At 41.3% G+C, this 27,877-nt stretch overlaps 1 protein-coding gene across 1 annotated transcript; it reads left to right on the plus strand.

Moving 5' to 3' along the window:
• Positions 1 to 169: 169 nt before the first annotated feature.
• On the plus strand, positions 170 to 27,792 carry LOC306960817 (E3 ubiquitin/ISG15 ligase TRIM25-like). Its single transcript, XM_079553391.1, has 11 exons — positions 170 to 389; positions 4,450 to 4,833; positions 10,102 to 10,197; positions 10,274 to 10,354; positions 12,393 to 12,545; positions 13,532 to 13,691; positions 16,080 to 16,118; positions 18,342 to 18,410; positions 18,488 to 18,565; positions 24,351 to 24,581; positions 27,408 to 27,792. The coding sequence occupies exons 1-11, from the start codon at positions 171 to 173 to the stop codon at positions 27,719 to 27,721; spliced, it is 1,824 nt and encodes a 607-aa protein (XP_079409517.1). The 5' UTR covers position 170; the 3' UTR covers positions 27,722 to 27,792.
• The last annotated feature ends 85 nt before the right edge of the window (positions 27,793 to 27,877 follow it).

A 27,877-nucleotide genomic window follows, 5' to 3' on the forward strand; every position in this document is an offset into this window, starting at 1 on the left:
GGACCAAAACTGGGTTAAAATGGCGCTAAATTCAAATAAACGCATTTCGAAGTTGATGCACTTTTTGTGGTCGGCCTAAGCAAAACAAATGTGTCGCCTTTAGTGCTTTTGCGATATACCCGACACTTCCTGACACAGTTATTGCATCAGCGAACATTCCGATCTGGGCCATGGCGCACGCGAACATCTCGGTGACCGAGCGGCAGTTCCGGTGCCCCATCTGCCTGGACGTGCTGAAGGACCCGGTGTCCATCCCGTGCGGCCACACCTACTGCATGAGCTGCATCAGCGACTACTGGGACCAGGCCGAGGCCGGCTTCTGCTGCCCCCAGTGCCGCGAGGAGTTCAACCCGAGACCCGTGCTGAGGAGGAACACGGTGCTGGCCGAGGTATGAGCGACTGAGGTGGGATCACTTAAAGGAACAGGCTTTTCCCACACTGAGATATGTTCTTACCTGAGCTGTGGCGAGTTCTTTAGGACCTGTCTGTGTTTTCATGCGAAGTATATTTACACAGAAATGTAACATGTGGATTTTATAAGCAGATAAAAAGGGGGACTATATTGTGAGGCGTAATGATACAGGAGCACAACGTCCGCGCAGTAACTCCTAAAGGTTATTGCAAAAAAAGTGACAAAAATACAGCAAAAAAAGACAAAAATCCAGCAAAAAAAGACAAAAATCCAGCAAAAAAAGACAAAAATCCAGCAAAAAAAAGACAAAAATCCAGCAAAGAAAGGACAAAAATCCAGCAAAAAAAGACAAAAATCCAGCAAAAAAAAGACAAAAATCCAGCAAAAAAAAGACAAAAATCCAGCAAAAAAAGGACAAAAATCCAGCAAAAAAGTGACAAAAATCCAGCAAAAAAAGGACAAAAATCCAGCGAAAAAGTGACAAAAATTCAGCAAAAAAAAGACAAAAATTCAGCAAAAAAAGACAAAAATCCAGCAAAAAAAGACAAAAATCCAGCAAAAAAGTGACAAAAATCCAGGGAAAAAATGAGGAACAGGCACCGTTTCTCCACACTGAGATATGTTCTTACCTGAGCTGTGACGAGTTCTTTAGGACCTGTCTGATCTTCAGTCACGTAAACACAGCGCAGACGGCGTTAGCATTTAGCCTCTCCCTCTCTCCTCTATAGCTCCAAAACAGGTCAAGATAGAAGCTACCAAGCTCTTCCACGTTTTCCCGATTTAAATATGGCTACGTGAAGTGTTCCACTACAAAGTATAATTACACACAATTAAACAATGTGGATTTTCTAAGCGGATAAAAGGGGGAACTATATTGTAAGGCGTAATAATACCAGGAGTAGTTTGGCATCCGCACAGTAAAGTGAAGATTACTGCGCGGATTTCGAACTACTGGTATTATTACCAAATAAATTGTGGCCAAATCAAGGCCATGAATGTCATTAAAAACATTACATTGGATTTAAACTGGTGTTAAATCTATATATTTTTTAATTATTTGATTGCACAATATTTGTTGCTGTGTAAGTTCTTACCCCCCGCCTGAACCAAATGCATTCTGTCCTCTTTGGCTGTTATATAGGCCTGTGCAACACCTCATTTGAAAGCTAAGACCCACAAAACTGATCTTTTTCCTCGCGTTGTTGCTGTGTTGAGTCACCTTTTGTATGTTTTTTTGTTTTGGTCACATTATTGTTGAGTTTTTGTAATTTTTTTGTTGAATTTTTGTCACATTTTTGTCGCATTTACATCCTTGTTTTCTTCTCATTTTTTGTGGCTGTTTTGGTGCTTTTTTCCCCCAAGAATCTTTTTGATTAGGGTAAAGCCAAACTGGAGAGAATGGGATCCATTCAGGCGGGAGTTAAGAGGTTAATCAAAAATAACAAAACATATTTGGTTGCTAACGTTGGGCCCCTCCCTTAGGGTTAGGGTTAGGGATCGCTGAGAACTGTGTGAATGAAGCCGAAACCCACTCTGGGGTTGTTTTTGATCAGGAAATAACAGAACAACATGGCTAAAAGCTCCAAAAAGTCGATTTAGCATGATATAGGACTTTAACAAATCTGTACTTTCCTCTTTGAATACTACAGTATTTCCTACACTGATGATATATTTGTGCGTGTCCTGGTCAGTGACGGGACGATAAACGATAATAACGACAGTAACACGACTATAGGCTGTGAGCTCCAGTCAAGAAGCTTTTAGGTTTGGTTAAAGCCGAACTGGAGGAAATGCGCTTGGTTAAAGGGATGTTTCAGGATGTTTGACACAGGGCCTCATTTCCTCGTTATCCAGAGTGTTGCTGATTTCTGGAGATATTTCTTTTTGTAATTCATGCAGTTCTTATATTTGAAGAGTTTCGTGGCGCTAGGCTAGTGCATGTCTATGGTATCAGCTAGCCTGCATTAAAAACAGTGTGACCCGCTCCACAGAGCACCTGAGTCACTGATAACACCAGACTAACCATATACATGTCTGTGTTTGGAATATAACTGACCTGCATCACATGAATGATCTCATTTTGAGGGACTATTTTCTAGCAGATCACTCCGCCGCCGCGTAGCTTATCCCAGTGGTTTTCAACCTTTTTTGAGCCAAGGCACATTTTTTTCATTGAAAAAATCCCGAGGCACCACCAGCAGAAAATATTAAAAAATGTAACCCTGTAGCTTATATTCAGTCGTTCACATCAAAGTGTCTTGAATAGGAACACAGTATAGTCTCACTACCCACAATGCCACAGTCACCGCCACCTGCCGCTTCCATGCATCACTAGTTCTCTTGCTTCAAAGAAATTAGCGACCTGATATTTATTACATGGTTACTCTACTCTAGACAGCACAGACACTCGAAAACGGTCCAATATTTGTGGATAATAATGAATTTGTTTAAAAAAAACAACTAAGTGAAATTGGATAATTTTCCAAGGCTCACCAGACAATATCTCACGGCGCAGTGGTGGAAAAACACTGGCTTATACAACCACGAAGCTGATGCTGCTCAAATATAATATATATAATATATTTTAAATGATTCTATGGACACAGACATGTATATGGTTAGTCTGGTGTTATCAGTGACTCAGGTGCTCTGTGGAGCGGGTCACACTGTTTTTAATGCAGGCTAGCTGATACCATAGACATGCACTAGCCTAGCACTAGCCTAGCGCCACATAACTCTCCAAACAGAAGAACTGCATGAATTACAAAAAAGAAATATCTCCAGAAATCAGCAACACTCTGGATACGTTACTACTAGCCTTTAGATTTGGGTAAAGCTGAACTGGAGGTTTTGTCACTTTTTTTGCTGGATTTTTGTCATTTTTTTGCTGGATCTTTGTCACTTTTTTGATGGATTTTTGTCATTTTTTTGCTGGATTTTTGTCACTTTTTTGCTGGATTTTTGTCACTTTTTTGCTGGATTTTTGTCACTTTTTTGCTGGATTTTTGTCACTTTTTTACTGGATTTTTGTCACTTTTTTGCTGGATTTTTGTCTTTTTTTTGCTGGATTTTTGTCACTTTTTTGCTGGATTTTTGTCACTTTTTTGCTGGATTTTTGTCACTTTTTTTGCTGGATTTTTGTCACTTTTTTGCTGGATTTTTGTCACTTTTTTGCTGGATTTTTGTCTTTTTTTGCTGGATTTGTGTCTTTTTTTGCTGGATTTTTGTCACTTTTTTGCTGGATCTTTGTCACTTTTTTTGCTGGATTTTTGTCACTTTTTTGCTGGATTTTTGTCACTTTTTTGCTGGATTTTTGTCTTTTTTTGCTGGATTTTTGTCTTTTTTTGCTGGATTTTTGTCACTTTTTTGCTGGATTTTTGTCATTTTTTTGCTGGATCTTTGTCACTTTTTTGATGGATTTTTGTCATTTTTTTGCTGGATTTTTGTCACTTTTTTGCTGGATTTTTGTCACTTTTTTGCTGGATTTTTGTCACTTTTTTGCTGGATTTTTGTCACTTTTTTACTGGATTTTTGTCACTTTTTTGCTGGATTTTTGTCTTTTTTTGCTGGATTTTTGTCTTTTTTTTGCTGGATTTTTGTCACTTTTTTGCTGGATTTTTGTCACTTTTTTGCTGGATTTTTGTCACTTTTTTTGCTGGATTTTTGTCACTTTTTTGCTGGATTTTTGTCACTTTTTTGCTGGATTTTTGTCTTTTTTTGCTGGATTTGTGTCTTTTTTTGCTGGATTTTTGTCACTTTTTTGCTGGATCTTTGTCACTTTTTTTGCTGGATTTTTGTCACTTTTTTGCTGGATTTTTGTCACTTTTTTGCTGGATTTTTGTCTTTTTTTGCTGGATTTTTGTCTTTTTTTGCTGGATTTTTGTCACTTTTTTGCTGGATTTTTGTCACTTTTTTGCTGGATTTTTGACACTTTTTTGCTGGATTTTTGTCACTTTTTTTTTAAAGGGGGGGTTTTGCTCCGGGACTCCGCCTCTCTCTCCTGGAGTAACAAACCTGGAGTTGTGTTTCTCTCGCAGGTCGTGGACAAGCTGCGCCTGAGCGAGATGGTGACGGAGCCCGAGCCGTTCCTGGGGGGGGCGGGGGAGGTGCCGTGCGACTTCTGCCCCGCCGAGAGCCGGCTGCGGGCGGTCAGGTCCTGCCTGGTGTGCCTGGCGTCCTTCTGCGAGCTGCACGGGCTGCCTCACCGCGACGTGGGCACGCTGCGGCGCCACAAGCTGGTGCCCGCCGTGGAGAGCCTGTCGGAGCGGCTCTGCGCCCAACACCGGCTGGGGCTGGAGCCCGCGGGGCCGGGGGGCGCCGACGGGGGCCCGGGGGGCGGCTGGAGCGGCGACTGCCTGCTGTGCGAGGCCGACAGGGAGGAGAGCGCCGGCGGCACGGAGGCGCAGAGGAGCAGGAGACAGGTGAGGTCGAAGGAGGAGGACGAGGATCACAGTTACGAGTTAAAGGGATGTTTCAGGACTTTGGACACAGGGCCTCATTTCCCCGTTATCCAGAGTGTTTCTGGAGATATTCTTTCTTTTTGATTCATGCAGTTCCTTTATTTTAAGAGCTTAGCGGTGCTAGGCTAGTGCTAGGCTAGTGCATGTTTATGGTAACTATTAGCCTGCATTAACCTCTTAACTCCCACCTGAACATGTTTTCTCCTGTTCTCCAAATTCTCCAAATCTAAAAGCTTCTGCAAAATAGCGACAAAAAACGAGAAGAAAATGAGGACGTAAATTGACAAAAAAAGTGACAAAAATCCATCGAAAAAGTGACAAAAATCCAGCAGAAAATGTGACAAAAATCCAGCAAAAAAGTGACAAAAATCCAGCAAAAAAAAGACAAAAATCCAGCAAAAAAAGTGACAAAAATCCAGCAAAAAAAAGACAAAAATCCAGCAAAAAAAGTGACAAAAATCCAGCAAAAAAAGACAAAAATCCAGCGAAAAAAGTGACAAAAATCCAGCGAAAAAAGACAAAAATCCAGCAAAAAAAGACAAAAATCCAGCAAAAAAAGTGACAAAAATCCAGCAAAAAAAGACAAAAATCCAGCAAAAAAAAGACAAAAATCCAGCAAAAAAAAGACAAAAATCCAGCAAAAAAAAGACAAAAATCCAGTAAAAAAAAGACAAAAATCCAGCAAAAAAAGACAAAAATCCAGCGAAAAAGTGACAAAAATCCAGCAAAAAAAAGACAAAAATCCAGCGAAAAAGTGACAAAAATCCAGCAAAAAAGTGACAAAAATCCATTAAAAAAAAGACAAAAATCCATCAAAAAAGTGACAGAGAGTAAAAATTGAAAAAAAAAAAAAAAATTCTAAAATTGAAAAAAAAACATTATAATCGATTTTTTGCGATTATGCTAATTTTGTAATCGTTTACTGTTGTAATCGAAATCGTAATCGAATTTCGATTAATTGCACAGCCCTAGCCTCCAAACAGCAGTTATTTTTCAGGCCAGAGCCCCTTCCAAGCGTCCGGTGTGGAAGGTTCGTCTCCAAATCATATCCTGTGTGGCCATTGTTCCCAAAGTGATAAACAGCAGCTCCTTTCCAACAATAAAAAATAAAAGGCACCGATCTTAGTTTCAATACTGTGGAGAAAGTGTTGTGATGCCACAGACAGCGTGTGGAGGGGGCGTGTCTAAAGGCTCAGAGGTTCTTAAAGAGACAGAGGCCTATTTCAAGACATTCACTACAGCCATTTTGAGAGAGACATTTTATCCAAGGCAGTTATTCTAATTTACTGCATTTACAGACCAGCAGAAGGTTTGTCATCATTGTAGTGTGATATAGACTGGTGCTATGGGACTGACAAAAGCAGAACACCCCCTCTTTAAAGCAGAACACCCCCTCTTTAAAGCAGAACACCCCCTCTTTAAAGCAGAACACCCCCTCTTTAAAGCAGAACACCCCCTCTTTAAACTCTTAACTCCCGCCTGAACCGAGAGGATCTTTTTCCTCACGTCATCAGATTTTTTTCCCATCATTTTTTTGTTGGGTGTTCAACTCATTTTTGTCACATTTTTGTCACATTTTTGTCATTTTTTGTCAATTTTTTGTCATTTTTAGTCAATTTTTTGTCATTTTTAGTCAATTTATCATCAAATTTTTGTCTTTTTTTTTTGCCGTTTTTTGTCAAATTTTGTCATTTTTTGTCATATTTCTGCCATTTTTTTAGTAATTTTTAGTCAATTTTTTATCAAATTTTTGTCATTTTTTCGTCAATTTTTTATCACATTTTTGTCATTTTTTGTCATTTTTAGTCATTTTTTTGTCATTTTTAGTCAATTTATCATCAAATTTTGTCTTTTTTTTTTGTCATTTTTTGTCAAATTTTGTCATTTTTTCCTCCATTTTTCCTCCATTTTTTGTCATTTTTAGTCATTTTTTTATATCAATTTTTTGTCTTTTTTTTGCCATTTTTTGTCATTTTTTGTCATATTTCTGCCATTTTTTTAGTAATTTTTAGTCAATTTTTTATCAATTTTTTGTCATTTTTTCGTCAATTTTTTATCACATTTTTGCCATTTTTATCACATTTTTTGTCAAATTTTGTCATTTTTTCCTCCATTTTTCCTCAATTTTTTGTCACTTTTTTGTCACATTTCCATCATTGTTTTCGTCTCATTTTATACAAGGCAGTTATTCTAATTTACTGCATTTACAGACCAACAGAAGGTTTGTCATCATTGTAGTGTGATATAGACTGGAGCTAGACTGGACCCCCTCTTTAAAGCAGAACACCCCCTCTTTAAAGCAGAACACCCCCTCTTTAAAGCAGAACACCCCCTCTTTAAAGCAGAACACCCCCTCTTTAACCTCTTAACTTCCGCCTGAACCGAGAGGATCTTTTTCCTCACGTCATCAGATTTTTTTCCCATCATTTTTTTGTTGGGTATTCAACTCATTTTTGTCACATTTTTGTCATTTTTTGTCAATTTTTTGTCATTTTTAGTCAATTTATCATCAATTTTTTGTCTTTTTTTTTTTTGCCATTTTTTGTCAAATTTTGTCATTTTTTTCTCCATTTTTCCTCCATTTTTTGTCATTTTTAGTCATTTTTTTATATCAATTTTTTGTCATTTTTTTGCCATTTTTTGTAATTTTTTGTCATATTTCTGCCAATTTTTTTGTCATTTTTAGTCAATTTTTTATCAAATTTTTGTCATTTTTTCGTCAATTTTTTATCACATTTTTGTCATTTTTTGTCATTTTTTGTCAATTTTTTGTCATTTTTAGTCAATTTTTTGTCATTTTTAGTCAATTTATCATCAAATTTTTGTCTTTTTTTTTTTTTGCCATTTTTTGTCAAATTTTGTCATTTTTTCCTCCATTTTTCCTCCATTTTTTGTCATTTTTAGTCATTTTTTTATATCAATTTTTTGTCTTTTTTTTGCCATTTTTTGTCATTTTTAGTCAATTTTTTATCAATTTTTTGTCATTTTTTCGTCAATTTTTTATCACATTTTTTGTCAAATTTTGTCATTTTTTCCTCCATTTTTCCTCAATTTTTTGTCACTTTTTTGTCACATTTCCATCATTGTTTTCGTCTCATTTTACACAAGGCAGTTATTCTGATTTACTGCATTTACAGACCAACAGAAGGTTTGTCATCATTGTAGTGTGATATAGACTGGAGCTAGACTGGACCCCCTCTTTAAAGCAGAACACCCCCTCTTTAAAGCAGAACACCCCCTCTTTAAAGCAGAACACCCCCTCTTTAACCTCTTAACTCCCGCCTGAACCGAGAGGATCTTTTTCCTCACGTCATCAGATTTTTTTCCCATCATTTTTTTGTTGGGTATTCAACTCATTTTTGTCACATTTTTGTCACATTTTTGTCATTTTTTGTCAATTTTTTGTCATTTTTTGTCAATTTTTTGTCATTTTTAGTCAATTTATCATCAAATTTTTGTCTTTTTTTTTTTTGCCATTTTTTGTCAAATTTTGTCATTTTTTCCTCCATTTTTCCTCCATTTTTTGTCATTTTTAGTCATTTTTTTATATCAATTTTTTGTCTTTTTTTTGCCATTTTTTGTCATTTTTTGTCAATTTTATATCAATTTTTTGTCATTTTTTCGTCAATTTTTTATCACATTTTTTGTCAAATTTTGTCATTTTTTCCTCCATTTTTCCTCCATTTTTTGTCACTTTTTTGTCACATTTCCATCATTGTTTTTGTCTCATTTTACACAAGGCAGTTATTCTAATTTACTGCATTTACAGACCAACAGAAAGTTTGTCATCATTGTAGTGAGATATAGTGATGCGCGGGTCAGGGTTTTTTTCAACCCGCGGGTCCCGCATTTGGAGCAGGTTCTAACCCGACCCGGCCCGCCCCGCAACGTTGTTCTATTTTTACAGCCCGCCCCGCCCCGCACCCGCAACCATTAAAAATTAAGCGTTACAACTATGATCCGTATGAACAGCACCGGCGTGTCAGCCCCTCGCGCGCGCGCGCGCTCTCTCTCTCTCTCTCTCTCTCTCTCCCTCCGAAGAGCGCTGGGCAAGAGGGAGAGAGGAAGAGAGCAGAGGTCGGCCTAACGCGTAATCACACACAGTCGCACATACGGTGGAAAATAGGAAACATGAGCCCCACAAAAGCGTTCTCTGGATCACAAGCTGCAAAACGCTGCTTGTTTTATGAAAATCCGACGTATATTTACGCTAAAAACCTGCTTTAAAGACGACGGAATAAGTTGTGAATGAATTCAATGAATGCGCGTACGGAGGCATAGAGTGCCCGCGACCGGCATTTTTTGACCCGCCCCAACCCGCCCCGCGATCGAAGGAGAATTTCACGACCCGACCCGACCCGAACCGCGGGCAGACCGCGGGGCCCGCGGTGGAACCCGCAACCCGCGCATCACTAGTGAGATATAGACTGGTGCTGTGGGACTGACAAAAGCAGAACACCCCCTCTTTAAAGCAGAACACCCCCTCTTTAAAGCAGAACACCCCCTCTTTAAAGCAGAACCTCTTTAACCTCTTAACTCCCGCCTGAACCAAGAGGATCTTTTTCCTCACATCATCAGATTTTTTTCCCATCATTTTTTTGTTGGGTATTCAACTCATTTTTGTCACATTTTTGTCAATTTTTTGTCATTTTTAGTCAATTTTTTGTCATTTTTAGTCAATTTATCATCAAATTTTTGTCTTTTTTTTTGTTGCCATTTTTTGTCAAATTTTGTCATTTTTTCCTCCATTTTTCCTCCATTTTTTGTCATTTTTAGTCATTTTTTGTCATATTTCTGCCATTTTTTTGGTCATTTTTAGTCAATTTTTTATCAAATTTTTGTCATTTTTTCGTCAATTTTTTATCACATTTTTGCCATTTTTATCACATTTTTTGTCAAATTTTGCCATTTTTCCTCAATTTTTTGTCACTTTTTTGTCACATTTCCATCATTGTTTTCGTCTCATTTTACACAAGGCAGTTATTCTAATTTACTGCATTTACAGACCAACAGAAGGTTTGTCATCATTGTAGTGTGATATAGACTGGTGCTATGGGACTGACAAAAGCAGAACACCCCCTCTTTAACCTATTAACCCCACCTAAAAACTGGACTAAAACTAGATTAAAAGTTGCTTATGAGACTAAATCACTCAGCATTACCGACGTCTTGGAGACACAAAGTAAAGCAGCCTAACTCTAAGTGCCTGGTGTTTGTGGATCTGCTCAGGTGCAGCTGCAGGACACTCAGAGGTCGGTCCAGACCAGGATTCGAGACACAGAGCGAGAGCTGGAGGAGTTCCGGCAGAACCTGGAGTCCCTGAAGGTAAAGCCCGGGTTCATGACAGGATTTAAAGCGTGTCCGAGCGTCCGAGCGTGTTCTGAGTCTGCTCTGGTCGTAGGTGTCGGCGTCCGCGGTGCTGGAGGACAGCGAGGCGGTGTTCGCGGATATGGCTCAGAGGCTGGAGAAGACCAAGGCGGAGGTGAGGGCTACCAGATAACGGAGGCGAGTGTGGGATAATGGAGGCTAACGTGGGATAATGGAGGCTAGTGTGGGATAATGGAGGCTAGTGTGGGATAATGGAGGCTAGTGTGGGATAACGGAGGCTAACGTGAGGTAACGGAGGCTAACATGAGATAATGGAGGCTAGTGTGAGATAATGGAGGCGAGTGTGGGATAATGGAGGCTAACGTGAGATAATGGAGGCTAGTGTGGGATAATGGAGGCTAACGTGAGGTAACGGAGGCTAGTGTGGGATAATGGAGGCTAGTGTGGGATAATGGAGGCTAACGTGAGGTAACGGAGGCTAGTGTGAGATAATGGAGGCTAGTGTGGGATAATGGAGGCTAACGTGAGGTAACGGAGGCTAGTGTGGGATAATGGAGGCTAACGTGAGGTAACGGAGGCTAGTGTGGGATAATGGAGGCTAGTGTGGGATAATGGAGGCTAGTGTGGGATAATGGAGGCTAACGTGAGATAATGGAGGCTAACGTGAGATAACGGAGGCTAACGTGAGGTAACGGAGGCTAACGTGAGATAATGGAGGCTAGTGTGGGATAATGGAGGCTAACGTGAGGTAACGGAGGCTAACGTGAGATAATGGAGGCTAGTGTGGGATAATGGAGGCTAACGTGAGGTAACGGAGGCTAACGTGAGATAATGGAGGCTAGTGTGGGATAATGGAGGCTAAGTAAGGGATAATGTATAGAACGCTGGTCATTATCGGGAAAATAAGCACCGACAGGGCGAACCGGACCCCGACGCGAATCAGAGGGACCTTGTTTCGCCCTGAAGGTGCTTATTTTCCCGATAATGACCAGCGTTCTTTACATTATCCGCTTATTATTCGGCCATTTGCCAACTGAACACACAACATAAACTTCGTACACTGTTACGAAGGTCGAAAGGTTTATTTAATGACTTCCGCGACAAATAGGTCCAAAAACGTTTGCACGTTTTGCTAGGCTAGAAGCAGCAAGGCTAGCAGCTAGCATAGCTTAGCTGAAGGCGCAGTTGGAGGAATGGTGGTGAATCTCTGGGTAAGTTGAAAGTCAGACTCACGTTAACTTCACGAGCGATTCCCCGACTTCTCTCTCAGTGACGGGACAGATAGTGTCGCTACTATGTACACGCGGAGTGATATGAAAGCACCAACTCCGACGTCCTTTATCAGGAAATAATGACCGGGAGAACGTTGGGAAATCCCATTCAAATCAACGGAGCTTCTGCTTACGTTGTGAAGAGCCGTATAATAACGTGAGCTAATGGAGGCTAACGTGAGCTAATGGAGGCTAACGTGAGATAATGGAGGCTAACGTGAGCTGGTGCACTTTAAAACCACCAGGCGTAATCACCATGATCTCCCGCTCAGGGGTTTCCTTTGATCCGAGCTTCAGCCCTCAGGCGGGAGAAACACCTCCATGATACAAAGTCAGAGTAATACACCAACCATTCAGTCCTGCTGCAGGTGTTCTTTTCTTAGCTAAAGTAAAAATGAAAGAAAACCAGGTTGGTTTAGTCCAAAAAATACGGTAGATTGCCATGTCATCAGCTTTATCATTACTTTATTTGAAAATAAGTTGTAGATCATTTTACAGAATCACATTTCTTTATGTTCTTGTTCTGTGCCATCTGGTGTATTTTAGTATTATTTAGGTGTTTAAATCAGCCTTTTATAGTGAGGAAACACATGACTTTCCTTTAAAAAAGAAAAGAAAGAATGATTTTTATAGCTGCAATTAGATTACTATATTATTTATTCTATTAATGTATTGTTATGTTCTGTCAAAATGCCGTGCAAGTGTTTCCCAGTGGGGCCCCTCAGTCCCCCTGCTGCCCGTATCAGCTCCGCCCCTGTTTTTCCTCTGTTTATGGATGACTTTCTGTCTGTGAAGCTGCTGATGATGATGATGGTTCCTCCTCTCGTTTCTCTATGAAGAGTGGACTTTCTGTCTGTCTTTCCACCCGCTCGTCGTCTTCTTCTTCTTTGTTTCTCCGGTGCTGATGCTCGTCTGCCGTAGGTTCGCTCGCGCCTGGAGGCCAAGGAGCGGTCGGTGCTGAGCCGAGCCGAGCGAGACCTGCAGCTGATGGAGAACGACCTGGAGGAGCTGAAGAAGAGAGACCAGGACATCGGGCGAGTCCTGCAGAGCGACGACCCCGAGCGGCTGCTGCAGGTCAGAGCGGTTAGAGCCCGCCCCCCGGCCCCGCCTCCCGGCCCCCCCTCCTGTCCGCTCAGATGTGACGGGAGTAGAGCATCGGCGCCGGTTATGAGAGCTATTTCTAATTGTTCTATGAATTTGAGCCGTCGGTGATTTAGATTTTCCGTTTCGCCGCCGCTCCCTGAGGCGCCGGGTTCAGCTCAGGATAAAGTAGTTGTTGTTTAGCCTCTTCTTACCCCAATCTAAAAGCTTCTGGAAAAAAGGTGTGAAAATAGCAACAAAACTGAGACGAAAACAAGGATGGAAATGTGACAAAAAAGTGACGAAAAATTGATGAAAAAGTGGCAAAAATGTCACAAAAATGTCACAAGAAATGGGCAAAAAATGACGAAAAAATGACGAAAAAATGACGAAAAAATGACGAAAAAATGACAAAAAATGACAAAAAAATGACGAAAAAATGACGAAAAAATGACAAAATAATGACAAAAAAATGATGAAAAAATGACGAAAAAATGACGAAAAATGATGAAAAAATGATGAAAAAATGATGAAAAAATGACGAAAAATGATGAAAAAATGATGAAAAAATGATGAAAAAATGATGAAAAAATGAAGAAAAAATGAAGAAAAAATGAAGAAAAAATGAAGAAAAAATGACGAAAAAAAGACAAAAAAAGACAAAAAAATGACAAAAAAATGACAAAAAAAATGACAAAAATAATGACAAAAAAATGACAAAAAATGACAAAAAAATGACCAAAAAATGACAAAAAATGACAAAATAATGACAAAAAAATGACAAAAAAATGACAAAAAAATGACAAAAAAGTTTTAAAAAAATGAGTTGAATACCCAACCAAAAAATGATGGAAAAAATGTGATGACGTGGGGAAAAAGGTCCTCTCGGTTCAGGCGGGGGTTAAGAGGTTAATGAAGTCCCAGGCATATTAAGTATCTGTTTATTTGTTTACTGAGTGAGTTTATCTGCTTCCCTTCAGAATGCGCCGCCGCTGTTGCTGCCCGTGTCCTGCAGGGGCCCCTCTCGGGCCCCGGAGCTGCCGTCAGACGTGTTCAGTGGAGCTCGCCGCCCCCTGTGCCTCCTGCGCAGCCGCCTGGAGGAGCTGTGCCGAGAGGAGGTGGACAACATCAACAAGACAGGTGTGTTTCCTCCAACTGTGGAGCCACGATCCAAGTCATGGCCGAACCGTCTGACAGTGACCGCGGTGAGGACAGCTCTCTGTGGTTAATCATGTTTTAGAGACCGCGGTAAAACCAGTGTCTCCTGAGCTGCATGTATCTGTCAGCCTGGCATCCAGAATGATCCTCTGTATATTTTATACACGGGTCCGGGACAGAGAGAGTTTTTTTCTAATCGGCGGTGAATGACCAAAAACACACAAAATAAGTGAGTTTTGCGATTCATAATTCAGTTTGAATATTAAATCAGTACTAAGTAACTCTTCCCCCTAGAGGCCACAAGCGCAACTGCAGGTGTCGCAGCAAGTTATGTTTTTTTAACTTATTAATTGTTTTGGAGAGTAAATACTACGCTGACAGAAAAGACGAAGGGAGAGAGGGTTACTGTGCATCCAATTACACAATGGAGATCATTTATTTCACTCAAACTTGGCTGTAAATACTGTTTAAAGTGACGTTGGCCCGCAGTTAGCTTTGCCCGTTAGCCTGTCAGCTTCGTGATTCCATTAGTGTGTATTGGTGACTCCGGTCCGGTGGCAGTTAAGTTGCAAACATGGTTTTCTGGCCAGAGACACCAGGGGGCGATGAAAGACCCTCCACTCATCCCATAAACACTTGTATCACCCCCACAGGGACTACGGGGAGGGTTTATTAAGGTAAACACGTTACTTAGTGCTGCTTTAAAGAGGGGGTGTTCTGCTTTTTTCAGCCCCATAGCACCAGTCTATATCTCACTACAATGATGACAAACCTTCTGTTGGTCTGTAAATGCAGTAAATTAGAATAACTGCCTTGTATAAAATGTCTCTCTCAAAATGGCTGTAGTGAATGTCTTGAAATAGGCCTCTGTCTCTTTAAGAACCTCTGAGCCTTTAGACACGCCCCCTCCACACGCTGTCTGTGGCATCAGTGGGGAGGGGGTTCTGCTGAGGAGCAGTGGTTGGTTACTCGGCTGGTGACCAAAGCTCGGAGGCGTCTCCAGGAGGTGGGGGCGTTCCTAGGAGGACTCAGGCAAACCTGTCCCTAAAATGGCCGCCATCAGAGTTTTTACAGATTACTCAAAATGGCTGCCGTCAGAGTTTATACAGATTTCTCAAAATGGCCGCCATCAGAGTTTTTACAGATTACTCAGAAATACGTGAATGTGCCAAGGCAACACTTCAGCCATGTTTTTAATGAGGGAGTGACAGAATAACATGATGCATAATACCCCCCCTTTAAAATCAAACACATGTCAGAGGCAGGCTCAATAATCCAAAGTGCAGAGAGCAAATCTTATCCAAAGGAAGAGTCCCAAAAGAATCATGTGCTGTGTTCAGTTTTTGATATGGTCTGAGTGGTCTATTACGGCTAAGTCAAATTAACTCAACTCAAAATGGTGGAACTTTTGTATTTTGAGTGAGAGGCGCTGGGAAGACTGTTTGCCCAGGGCTCCGAACGGGCCAGAACCGCCACTGGTCCCCATAGAATTAGCAGGAAATCAGCTGATAGGTTTGTGTGTTTGGAAACTTTTTTTAACCTCTTAACTCCCACCTGAACGGATCCCATTTCCTCCAGTTTGGCTTTACCCTAATCAAAAAGCTTCTTGGGGAAAAAAGCACCAAAACAGCTACAAAAAATGAGAAGAAAAGAAGGATGTAAACGCAACAAAAACGCAACAAAAATTCAGCAAAAATTCAGCAAAAAATCAACAAAAATTCAACAAAAATTCAACAAAAAATGACAAAAATTCAACAAAAATTCAGCAAAAAATCAACAAAAATTCAAAAAAAATTCAACAAAAAATGACAAAAATTCAACAAAAATTCAACAAAAAATGACAAAAATTCAACAAAAAATTCAACAAAAATTCAACAAAAATTCAACAAAAAATTCAACAAAAATTCAACAAAAATTCAACAACAATTCAACAAAAAAATGACAAAAAATCAACAAAAATTCAACAAAAAATGACAAAAATTCAACAAAAAATGACAAAAATTCAACAAAAAATGACAAAAATTCAACAAAAATTCAAAACAAATTCAACAAAAAATAAAAAAAAAATCAAAAAAAATTCAACAAAAATTCAACAAAAAATGACAAAAATGTGACCAAAATAAAAAAAATAAAACATAATAAAGGTGACACAACACAGCAACAACGCGAGGAAAAAGATCAGTTTTGTGGGTCTTAGCTTTCAAATGAGGTGCTACACAGGCCTATATAACAGAGGACAGAATGCGTTTGGTTCAGGCGGGAGGTAAGAGGTTAAGTATATTATTTAAATCATGACTCGCCGCTCAGAGGGCTAATGCGCGGGGCTAATGTGTGAAAAGAGTCCTGATCAGACGTGTTTGTCGTTTGCAGTGAGCGAGAACCACGCGGCGGCTGCAGAGAACGCCAAAGGTAACGCGAGCCTCCGGTTTGGATTTGACATGACACGAACAAACACAGAGCGAGACGTTAATAATTCAGAGCCAGATGAAGCGACAGGAGCTGGAAACAGGCCAGACGTGCAGCGCAGTAATCACCGAGAGATCACGGAGAGATCACCGAGAGATCACGGAGAGATCACGGAGAGATCACGGAGAGATCACGGAGAGATCACGGAGAGATCACGGAGAGATCACGGAGAGATCACGGAGAGATCACGGAGAGATCACGGAGAGATCACGGAGAGATCACGGAGAGAGGAGCGGGAGATTCTTTAATTACAGAGTTATGCCCTGTCCCTGCTCCATCTGCAGCTCAGGGAGGGAAACAGACTCACTGAAGCCCAAAGGCGGATTTGTCTCAATTAAAACGTTGCTTAACTCCTTAACTCCCGCCTGAACCGAGCACATGTTCTCCAGTTTGGCTTTACCCCAATCCAAAAACTTCTGGACAAAAGCTGTGAAAATAGCGACAAAACTGAGACGAAAACAATGATGGAAATGTGACAAAAAAGTGAGAAAAATTGATGAAAAAGTGGCAAAAATGTGACATAAAATAACAAAAATGTAACAAAAAAAATGACAAAAATGTGACCAAATGTGACAAAAAAGGACGAAAAAATGACAAAAATGAAAAAAAATTTGACAAAAAATGAAGAAAAAAAGTGACAAAAATGTGATAAAAATTTGACCAAAAAAATTTAAAAAATTGGACAAAAAATGACAAAAAAGTGACAAAAATTTAATAAAAAATTGACCAAAAAAATGACAAAAATTTGACAAAAAATGACAAAAAAATGACAAAAATGTGATAAAAATTTGACCAAAAATAAAAAATAAAAAAAAAGACAAAAAATGACAAAAAAGTGACAAAAATGTGATAAAAATTTGACCAAAAAAAAGAAAAAAAATTGACAAAAAATGAAAAAAATTGGACAAAAAAATGACAAAAAATGACAAAAAAATTACAAAAAATTGATAAAAATTTGACCAAAAAATTTCAAAAGTGTGACAAAAAAATGAAAAAAAATGGACAAAAAAATGTCAAAAAGTGACAAAAATGAGTTGAATCCCCAACAAAAAAATGATGGAAAAAAAATCTAATGACGTGAGGAAAAAGATCCTCTCGGTTCAGGCGGGAGTTAAGAGGTTAAAGCTAGAGAGGCTCACACTAACACCCGCCCCCTCAGACTAACACCACGCCCCCTCAGACTAACACCACGCCCCCTCAGACTAACACCACGCCCCCTCAGACTAACACCCGCCCCCTCAGACTAACACCACGCCCCCTCAGACTAACACCACGCCCCCTCAGACTAACACCACGCCCCCTCACACTAACACCCGCCCCCTCAGACTAACACCACGCCCCCTCAGACTAACACCACGCCCCCTCAGACTAACACCACGCCCCCTCAGACTAACACCACGCCCCTCAGACTAACACCACGCCCCTCAGACTAACACCACGCCCTCAGACTAACACCACGCCCCCTCAGACTAACACCACGCCCTCAGACTAACACCACGCCCCCTCAGACTAACACCACGCCTCCTCAGACTAACACCACGCCCCCTCAGACTAACACCACGCCCCCTCAGACTAACACCACGCCCCCTCAGACTAACACCACGCCCCCTCAGACTAACACCACGCCCCCTCAGACTAACACCACGCCCCCTCAGACTAACACCACGCCCCCTCAGGCTAACACCACGCCCCCTCAGACTAACACCACGCCCCCTCAGACTAACACCACGCCCCCTCAGGCTAACACCACGCCCCCTCAGACTAACACCACGCCCCCTCAGACTAACACCACGCCCCCTCAGACTAACACACGCCCCCTCAGACTGACACCACTCCCCCTCAGACTAACACCCCGCCCCCTCAGACTAACACCACGCCCCCTCAGACTAACACACGCCCCCTCAGACTGACACACTCCCCCTCAGACTAACACCACGCCCCCTCAGACTAACACCACGCCCCCTCAGACTAACACCACGCCCCCTCAGACTAAAAAAAGTAAAGAAAAGTAAAGCAATAATATATAAAATGTCCAGATCGTGACTTTTAACAAGTTTTTGATCGTCATTTATTTCCCTTCTGTTCATAACAAAACCACTGGGCTCTGATCTGACTTTTCTATCTCCCTCTCTAATCCCTGCCTGTTCTGAATCGTGTTTTTTACAGGCGGCCGGAACCACAGCGCGGTGAACTGCAAACCTCGCCAGGCCCTGTCGGCGTCTCTGGATTCGAGAGGTGAGTGGGACACAGGCTTAACCACTGTGCCACCGTAGTAGGTTTGTGTCTTAACGCCGTGTCTCTTCTTCCTCCAGCCTTCCCCGTGGCCTTCCCCCTCTCCTCCCTCGCTCTCCCTCCGGCCGACCAGAGGATGAGAGCGGCTTTCCTCAGATGTGAGTTCTGTAGTGAAGCGGCCGTTCATCTGAATGTCAAAATCTGTCACTCAACTCATGACAAATACATTCTTAGGGCCTGATAAAGGTGGAAAAGCGCTGTGTAAGTTGAGTCCATTCACCGTTTGAGCAGGTATCCATACTTTCTGTCGGGTTTTCCTCCGGCAGCATCAGAGCAGCCCCTCCCCCTCCTCTCAGGAACTTAACCCCTTAACTCCCACCTGAACCGAGCATATTTGCTCTAGTTTGGCTTTACCCCAATCCAAAAGCTTCTGGAAAAAAGGTGTGAAAATAGCGACAAAACTGAGACGAAAACGATGATGATGTGACAAAAAAAGTGAGAAAACTTAGACAAAAAACGGACAAAAAATGTACGAAAAAATGATGAACATGTGACAAAAATGTACTAGTTGACAAAAAAAGTTGCAAAAATTAGTTGAAAACCCCCACAACCCCCATAAATGTCTGTGTCCATAGAATCATGTCTGGAATATAACTGACCTGCATCACATGAATGATCACATTTTGAGGGACTATTTTCTAGCAGATCACTCCGCCGCCGCGTAGCTTATACAACCACGAAGCTGATGCAAATATAAGTTATTTTAAATGACTCTATGGACACAGACATGTATATGGTTAGTCTGGTGTTATCAGTGATTTGCCTCAGGTGCTCTGTGGAGCGGGTCACACTGTTTTTAATGCAGGCTAGCTGATACCATAGACATGCACTAGCCTAGCACTAGCCTAGCACCACTAAACTCTTCAAACATAAGAACTGCATGGGCCCGATCTTGTGCATCATTACGCAGACGATAGCGTGACATGTTGCCTCAGTAGCAGCACTTTGTGATCTTGCCACTCCAGACTTAGCGCATTTAAGTGGGTGGAGACAAACATTTTCCTCCAACCAGATGGACTCCGCCTCCAGGAGAGTGGTTGTGGGAGTGGGGGGTGAACATGTGCTTTTGTTTTGCCGAGCGCGGCCGATCCGCGCCACAGCGGACGCTGTGGCTCTTTTTCTCTCGAGACGTGAACATGGTTTAGCTCACGATGGTTTAGCTCACGATGGTTTAGCTCACGATGGTTTAGCTCACGATGGTTTAGCTCACGATGGGGTAAATAAAGTTTTTAGTTTGACCTGTGAGAGCCTAAGGCTTAAGAAAGAACGCAAGACAGCGCAATGTAAACGAGGAAGTGAATGTCAGCCGTGTTTCCATCAGTGCAGTCGCCTCCTCTTGTGACGCCCCCTGCAGGTGGCGGAGGCCAATGGCACATATAGCGCCGCCAAGAGCCTGCGCCGCCCCGTGCGCCGCCACAAGATCTGGCCCAATGAATTACAAAAAAAATATCTCCAGGTACCAGCAACTCTCTGGATAACTAGGAATTGAGGCCCTATGACAAAAATCCTGAATTATCCCTTTAAGTAGCTTTTTAAAAGTCTCCACAGAATCAAGGGAGCAAAAGGATGGAGGAAGTTCATTCCAGAGACGAGGAAACCATTAGCAGGTTTGTACCTAAACCTCAGACCTCGAGCTGAAGTTTAGGGCTGGATTAGATCAGTTATAAACTGGAGCCTGTCCACGAAATGACCTGAAGGTCAGGACCAGTATTTTAAAATTCACTCTGAAGTAATTAAGTAAGTAAGTGCTTTATGTATCATTGTACAACCGTACAGCGAAATTGTGTTCAGGTGTTAGTCCTGAGCCGCTGCGACTGAGCCGTTCCACCACTGCGGATCGACTTGAGGAAACCTGGCTGCCTTCAGTCGCCTCTGATCCACTGAAACGGTGCAGCGCCTCCTGGGTTTGTCCCTGTTTCAGAGCGTGGTGTCCTGCACTGGTCAGCTCCACCTTCTCCCTCCTCTTTCACCGTCTTCTGGGAAGAGCTTAGCAGTTAATGTTTTATTCTCCAGTGAACGTCCATTAGCCAGAACAATAGTCGGGACAGAACGCAGAAGGTGTGGCTTAGCTCGGCAACAGGAAGCCAATGGAGAGACTTCAGGACAGGAGTCATATGGAGTAATATGGTCACTCCTGTTGGCCTCGAGTTTGCTGTAGGCGGGCTTCTTATATAGCAGGCTGTTATAATAGTCCAACTGCGACGACACAAAAGCATGAATAATAGTCTTCAGCTCTTTTTGTGAGACCAACTGTCTCAGCTTGTAAATATTACGCAGTTAAAAGAAAAAGTTCTTTGCTAACTTTGAGGTTTCACAAACTAATTTTGACTGACACACTCAGGCCTCAGGTGTTGCTTAATACCAGGGATGACACTGTCAGGGGCAACAATGAGTGTCTCACTTTTCTCTGAGTTTAATTTTTTTTTTTTTTTTTTTTTTATATATACATGATTGAAAAGGAGCACGATGAAGACAACGCTTATGCTAAGTGCCCCTTTCTTCAAATACAAAAAGTAGACCAAAAACACAACATAAAAGGTCTGATTCGCAGGTATTATACTTTAAGCCATAAGCTAGAATAAACAACACAGGTACTACTGTTTTTAAAGTTAAAATCTAATATTTACAGTAGTGTGTAAGAGTTGATATTTGTTGATTTGAACTGTTTTTTAAATCGGTGCACTGTGGAGGAGTTCTTTAAATCCAAGGGAAGGGCATCACGTTATTCTGACCGTGATTGATCTCAGTAAAGTTTGCTCCTGTCTGTGGTCCGTGCGTTTGTGTCATGCTTTACTCTCCTCTGCTTTGTCTCAGGCTGAAGTTAATCCGGTTCTTGACGCTTCACTGAAACACACCCGTTTGACACGTTCCTAAACGCTGACCCACTGCCCCCTCACCTCATGTTCCCTCACCTCATGTTCTCGTTACATCCGGTGCCCGAGTGTGAAGGTCCAGTGTCCATCATTACTCATGCTAGAGTTCAAATGTCTCTCCTCTATCGTCCTCTTTAGTTCCTCCTTGTACAGGTTCATCCAGAGTATACAGTACTTACAGTTGTTAAAGTCGCTCCTGTCTCCAGAAAGAGTGTTCGATCAGATGAGTTTGTCAAAGATACTAAATGATGGTCCAAAAGCTTCAGCTGCAGCTTTGACTGAAGTGTCTGCAGGGTTTCAGAGTGTCGGCTTTGTCTAATGCAGGGGTGCCCAAAGTGGAAACAATTCTGTTGGCCAGAGAGTGACCTACTTTTGCACTGCGCGTGGTTAATACTAACTCTCTTCCATTCATTCTCAATGGTAAATATGGATGGATGGATAAGTATTCATCTACATTTAAAATCAGTTCATCATCAACCTGCCCAGGGACTACAGGTGGAAATGAGCATCTTTGCTATAACCTGGCACAAAGCATCTTTCCTTTTGGTCAATGTTAAATTGTGCACGGTCCCTGTTTAAATAAAAACCATTCCATACCGCGCAGTACACTTTTTGTCCACCAGCGTCACATTGGGGGCGCTGTTTCACTCCTTTCACAAAGTTAAGGAAACACTGTTGTGGTGTCTCTGTATTTATCAATCACAGAGCTTTGTAACATTAACTTTCACAGTTTTCCAACTTTTTTTGCAAAGGTTGTTACGTCGACTTTTTTTTGTCTTTTTTGTCACATTTTTGTCACATTTTTGTTTTTTTTGTCTTTTTTTGTCACATCTTTGTTTTTTTTGTCTTTTTTGTCACATTTTTGTCTTTTTTTTGTCTTTTTTTTGTCTTTTTTTTGTATTTTTTTGTATTTTTTTTGTCTTTTTTGTCACATTTTAGTTTTTTTTGTCACATTTTTGTCACATTTTTGTCTTTTTTTTGTCTTTTTTTGTCTTTTTTTTGTCTTTTTTTGTCTTTTTTTTGTCTTTTTTTGTCTTTTTTGTCACATTTTTGTCTTTTTTTGTCTTTTTTGTCTTTTTTTGTCACATTTTTGTCACATTTTTGTCTTTTTTGTCTTTTTTTGTCACATTTTTGTCACATTTTTGTCACATTTTTGTCTTTTTTTGTCTTTTTTTTGGTCTTTTTTTGTCTTTTTTTTGTCTTTTTTTGTCACATTTTTGTCACATTTTTGTCACATTTTTGTCTTTTTTTGTCTTTTTTTGTCTTTTTTTGTCTTTTTTGTCTTTTGTCACATTTTTGTCACATTTTTGTCTTTTTTTGTCTTTTTTTGTCTTTTTTTTGTCTTTTTTTTGTCTTTTTTTGTCTTTTTTTGTCTTTTTTGTCTTTTTTTGTCACATTTTTGTCACATTTTTGTCACATTTTTGTCTTTTTTGTCTTTTTTTGTCACATTTTTGTCACATTTTTGTCTTTTTTGTCTTTTTTTGTCACATTTTTGTCACATTTTTGTCTTTTTTGTCTTTTTTTGTCACATTTTTGTCACATTTTTGTCACATTTTTGTCTTTTTTTGTCTTTTTTTGTCTTTTTTTTGTCTTTTTTTGTCTTTTTTGTCTTTTTTTGTCACATTTTTGTCACATTTTTGTCACATTTTTGTCTTTTTTTGTCTTTTTTTGTCTTTTTTTGTCTTTTTTGTCTTTTTTTGTCTTTTTTTGTCTTTTTTGTCTTTTTTTTGTCACATTTTTGTCACATTTTTGTCTTTTTTTGTCTTTTTTTGTCTTTTTTTTGTCTTTTTTTTTTGCCTTTTTTTGTCTTTTTTTGTCTTTTTTTTGTCTTTTTTTGTCTTTTTTTGTCTTTTTTGTCTTTTTTTTGTCACATTTTTGTCTTTTTTTGTCTTATTTTGTCTTTTTTTGTCTTTTTTGTCTTTTTTTGTCTTTTTTTGTCTTTTTTTGTCTTTTTTTTTTTTTTGTCTTTTTTTGTCTTTTTTGTCTTTTTTTGTCTTTTTTTGTCTTTTTTGTCTTTTTTTGTCACATTTTTGTCTTTTTTTGTCTTTTTTTGTCTTTTTTTTTTCTTTTTTTTCTCTTTTTTTTTCTTTTTTGTCTTTTTTTGTCTTTTTTTGTCTTTTTTTTGTCTTTTTTGTCTTTTTTTTGTCACATTTTTGTCACATTTTTGTCTTTTTTTGTCTTTTTTTGTCTTTTTTTGTCTTTTTTGTCTTTTTTTGTCTTTTTTGTCTTTTTTTGTCACATTTTTGTCTTTTTTGTCTTTTTTTGTCTTTTTTTGTCTTTTTTTGTCTTTTTTTGTCTTTTTTGTCTTTTTTTTGTCTTTTTTTGTCTTTTTTTGTCTTTTTTTTTGTCTTTTTTTGTCTTTTTTTGTCTTTTTTGTCTTTTTTTGTCTTTTTTTGTCTTTTTTTGTCTTTTTTGTCTTTTTTTGTCTTTTTTTGTCTTTTTTTGTCTTTTTTGTCTTTTTTGTCACATTTTTGTCACATTTTTGTCTTTTTTGTCACATTTTTGTCACATAACAGAATATGTTAAAAACTGACTCATAAAAGAATTGATGCTGAACTGACACTTTCAAAATGATCTAATGTGGCGTTTTCTTTGAGTTAATGAATGAGGTAAAGTTACTGTAGGTGCTGCAGATACAGGTGTTTGTTTTGTTGCACTAAATTGCTACAATGGTTTATTTTGTTTTACTAAAATGAGGCCTTTGCCACAGTAACCATTTGTTTTAATACAGCATGTTATTTGCATGGATAGAATCAAACGCAAATGTGGGCTATCGAAAAAATACAAAGTAAATAGAACAAAGTAACTTTATAATTTGCAGTTATGTGTGTTTTTCGTGCTTGACATCGCCGTGTTTGGCCCGAGACTCACAGGCACTTTTTCATTTTGGCCTCGGAGACAAAAGGTTTGGGCCCCCCAGGTCTAATGTGTCTAAAGCGATTTATATAGAACAGAATGAAAGGGTTTATTTAAACATAGGTCTGATATCAGGTTACTCTCTCTGTTCCAGACTCCTGTCGCCTGACCCTGGACACGGACACGGCAAACCCCACGCTGGTGCTGCTGGAGGGCCAGCAGGGGGCGCACTGCGGGGAGGAGCCCCAGCCGTACCCCCCTCACCCCCAGCGCTTCGACTCCGTGGCCCAGGTCCTGTGCAGCGAGGGCCAGTTCGGAGGAGCCAGCTACTGGGAGGTGGAGTGGAGGGGAGGCGGATGGGTGGACATCGGCATCACCTACAGAGGTACAAGCTCCGCCCCTTATGCCCCCCTCCTGCAGGTGCTGGGCCCACAGAAGTACGGCACAGTAATACAGTCCTGGCCCCAGAGGAGGACCTATTATACATGTTTTTAGCGATAGGAGAAACCGAAGTACCCGGAGGAAACCTACGCAGACACGGGGAGAACATGCAAAGCCCACACAGAAAGGCCCCGTCCAGGTGGGAATCAAACCCTGGACCTTCTATCTGTGAAGCACAAGCGCGAACTGCTGTGTATATTAGAAAAAGATTAAAAGAATTAAAAATGTACAGAAAAATAAAAGTATAGATTGAATATATTTTAGCCTCCAGGTAGTTTAAGTAAGGATTAAACATTTTATTTTATTTATTTATTTATTTATTTTTGTCGTTTTTTTGTCGTTTTTTTGTCGTTTTTTTGTCGTTTTTTTGTTGTTTTTTTCCTTTTTTGTCATTTTTTTGTAGTTTTTTTGTCCGTTTTTTGTAGTTTTTTTGTAGTTTTTTTCATTTATTAATGTTTTTATTTTTTTATTTTTTTTTGTTTTTTTTTATTTTTTTTTTTTTTCCCATTTTATTTTATTTTCTTTTTTTCTTTTTTTTTTCTTTTTTTTGTCGTTTTTTTGTCGTTTTTTTGTCGTTTTTTTGTCGTTTTTTTGTCCGTTTTTTGTAGTTTTTTTGTAGTTTTTTTCATTTATTTATGTTTTTTTTTTTCTTCATTTTTTTTTCATTTTTTTCATTTTTTTCCATTTTTTTCATTTTTTTTTTTTTTCTTTTCATTTTTTGTCAATTTCTTGACATTTTTGCCACTTTTTCATCAAGTTTTCGGCACTTTTTTTGCCACATTTCCATCATTGCTCCAGTTTTGTTGCTTTTTCCCAGAAGTGCCTTAACCGTTTCCAATAGAAATGTAAAGCTCATATGTTATTAACAGTAGCTAACCTAGCTGCTCACTCTCCTCTACAAACATTTAGCAAACACTAAATCCATCTCATACGTTCCTGTCAGTCACTGATTACGCCTTTATCTGACTCAGCTGTGTCAGGCGTTGCTATGGCGACGCCACAGTGGAGTGACATCCCAGTGATTTAACTACCGGACTACGTGTGCGGTTACACCAAAATAATGCACCGGCCAATCAGAGTCCAGTATTCACCCAGACCATGGTGTAATCTTAGCTCTCTGCTGCCCCCTGTGGTGTCTCCAGGCAGTTTAATCCTCCCTCTCTGCTGCCCCCTGTGGTGTCTCCTGATAGTTTAATCCTCACTCTCTGCCGCCCCCTGTGGTGTCTCCAGGCAGTTTAATCCTCACTCTCTGCTGCCCCCTGTGGTGTCTCCAGGCAGTTTAATCCTCCCTCTCTGCCGCCCCCTGTGGTGTCTCCAGGCAGTTTAATCCTCACTCTCTGCCGCCCCCTGTGGTGTCTCCAGGCAGTTTAATCCTCACTCTCTGCTGCCCCCTGTGGTGTCTCCAGGCAGTTTAATCCTCACTCTCTGCCGCCCCCTGTGGTGTCTCCAGGCAGTTTAATCCTCACTCTCTGCCGCCCCCTGTGGTGTCTCCAGATAGTTTAATCCTCACTCTCTGCCGCCCCCTGTGGTGTCTCCAGGCAGTTTAATCCTCACTCTCTGCCGCCCCCTGTGGTGTCTCCAGGCAGTTTAATCCTCCCTCTCTGCCGCCCCCTGTGGTGTCTCCGGGTAGTTTAATCCTCACTCTCTGCTGCCCCCTGTGGTGTCTCCAGGCAGTTTAATCCTCACTCTCTGCTGCCCCCTGTGGTGTCTCCAGGCAGTTTAATCCTCACTCTCTGCTGCCCCCTGTGGTGTCTCCAGGCAGTTTAATCCTCACTCTCTGCTGCCCCCTGTGGTGTCTCCGGGTAGTTTAATCCTCACTCTCTGCCGCCCCCTGTGGTGTCTCCAGGTAGTTTAATCCTCACTCTCTGCTGCCCCCTGTGGTGTCTCCGGGTAGTTTAATCCTCACTCTCTGCTGCCCCCTGTGGTGTCTCCAGGCAGTTTAATCCTCACTCTCTGCTGCCCCCTGTGGTGTCTCCAGGTAGTTTAATCCTCCCTCTCTGCTGCCCCCTGTGGTGTCTCCAGGCAGTTTAATCCTCACTCTCTGCCGCCCCCTGTGGTGTCTCCAGGTAGTTTAATCCTCACTCTCTGCTGCCCCCTGTGGTGTCTCCAGGCAGTTTAATCCTCCCTCTCTGCCGCCCCCTGTGGTGTCTCCAGGTAGTTTAATCCTCACTCTCTGCCGCCCCCTGTGGTGTCTCCAGGTAGTTTAATCCTCACTCTCTGCCGCCCCCTGTGGTGTCTCCAGGTAGTTTAATCCTCCCTCTCTGCTGCCCCCTGTGGTGTCTCCTGATAGTTTAATCCTCACTCTCTGCCGCCCCCTGTGGTGTCTCCAGGCAGTTTAATCCTCACTCTCTGCTGCCCCCTGTGGTGTCTCCGGGCAGTTTAATCCTCACTCTCTGCCGCCCCCTGTGGTGTCTCCAGATAGTTTAATCCTCACTCTCTGCCGCCCCCTGTGGTGTCTCCAGGTAGTTTAATCCTCACTCTCTGCCGCCCCCTGTGGTGTCTCCAGATAGTTTAATCCTCCCTCTCTGCTGCCCCCTGTGGTGTCTCCAGGTAGTTTAATCCTCACTCTCTGCCGCCCCCTGTGGTGTCTCCAGGCAGTTTAATCCTCACTCTCTGCTGCCCCCTGTGGTGTCTCCAGGCAGTTTAATCCTCCCTCTCTGCCGCCCCCTGTGGTGTCTCCAGGCAGTTTAATCCTCCCTCTCTGCTGCCCCCTGTGGTGTCTCCAGGCAGTTTAATCTCGACTCTCTTCTGCCCCCTGTGGTCTCTCCAGGTATCGGCCGTAAAGGCGGGGGGAAGCCGTGCTTGCTCGGCCGTAACGAGAACTCGTGGCGTCTGCGCTGCACTCACGCCGGATACGCCGCGTGGCACGACAACCGCAAGACGACGGTGGCGGCGCCGCCCTGCCCGCGCATCGGCGTGTACCTGGAGCGCCAGAAGGGGGCGCTGTCCTTCTACAGCGTGTCGGACTCCGTGATGCTGCTGCACACGTTCAGGTGCCCGTTCACGCAGCCGCTGTACCCGGCCTTCAGACTGGACCTGGACTCCACGCTGCTCATCTGCCCGCACGAGACGCCCGGGTCATAGTAGTAGTACTAATACTACTACTACTACTACTATTACTACTACTACTAATACTGCTGCTGCTACTACTGCTACTACTACTGCTACTACTACTACTACTAATACTGCTGCTGCTACTACTGCTACTACTACTGCTACTACTACTAATACTGCTACTGC

The sequence above is a fragment of the Gobius niger genome, assembly GCF_951799975.1.
Source record: "Gobius niger genome assembly, chromosome: 3".
NCBI classification, from domain to species: domain Eukaryota; kingdom Metazoa; phylum Chordata; class Actinopteri; order Gobiiformes; family Gobiidae; genus Gobius; species Gobius niger.

Excerpts from the sequence above, each read along its gene's own strand:
- LOC306960817 (XM_079553391.1), top strand. The coding sequence starts at position 171 with ATGGCGCACGCGAACATCTCGGTGACCGAGCGGCAGTTCCGGTGCCCC. Across the intron at positions 390-4,449 it reads GGAACACGGTGCTGGCCGAG|GTCGTGGACAAGCTGCGCCT; the intron begins GTATGAGCGACT and ends TTTCTCTCGCAG. Across the intron at positions 18,566-24,350 it reads GAGAGCGGCTTTCCTCAGAT|ACTCCTGTCGCCTGACCCTG; the intron begins GTGAGTTCTGTA and ends TCTCTGTTCCAG.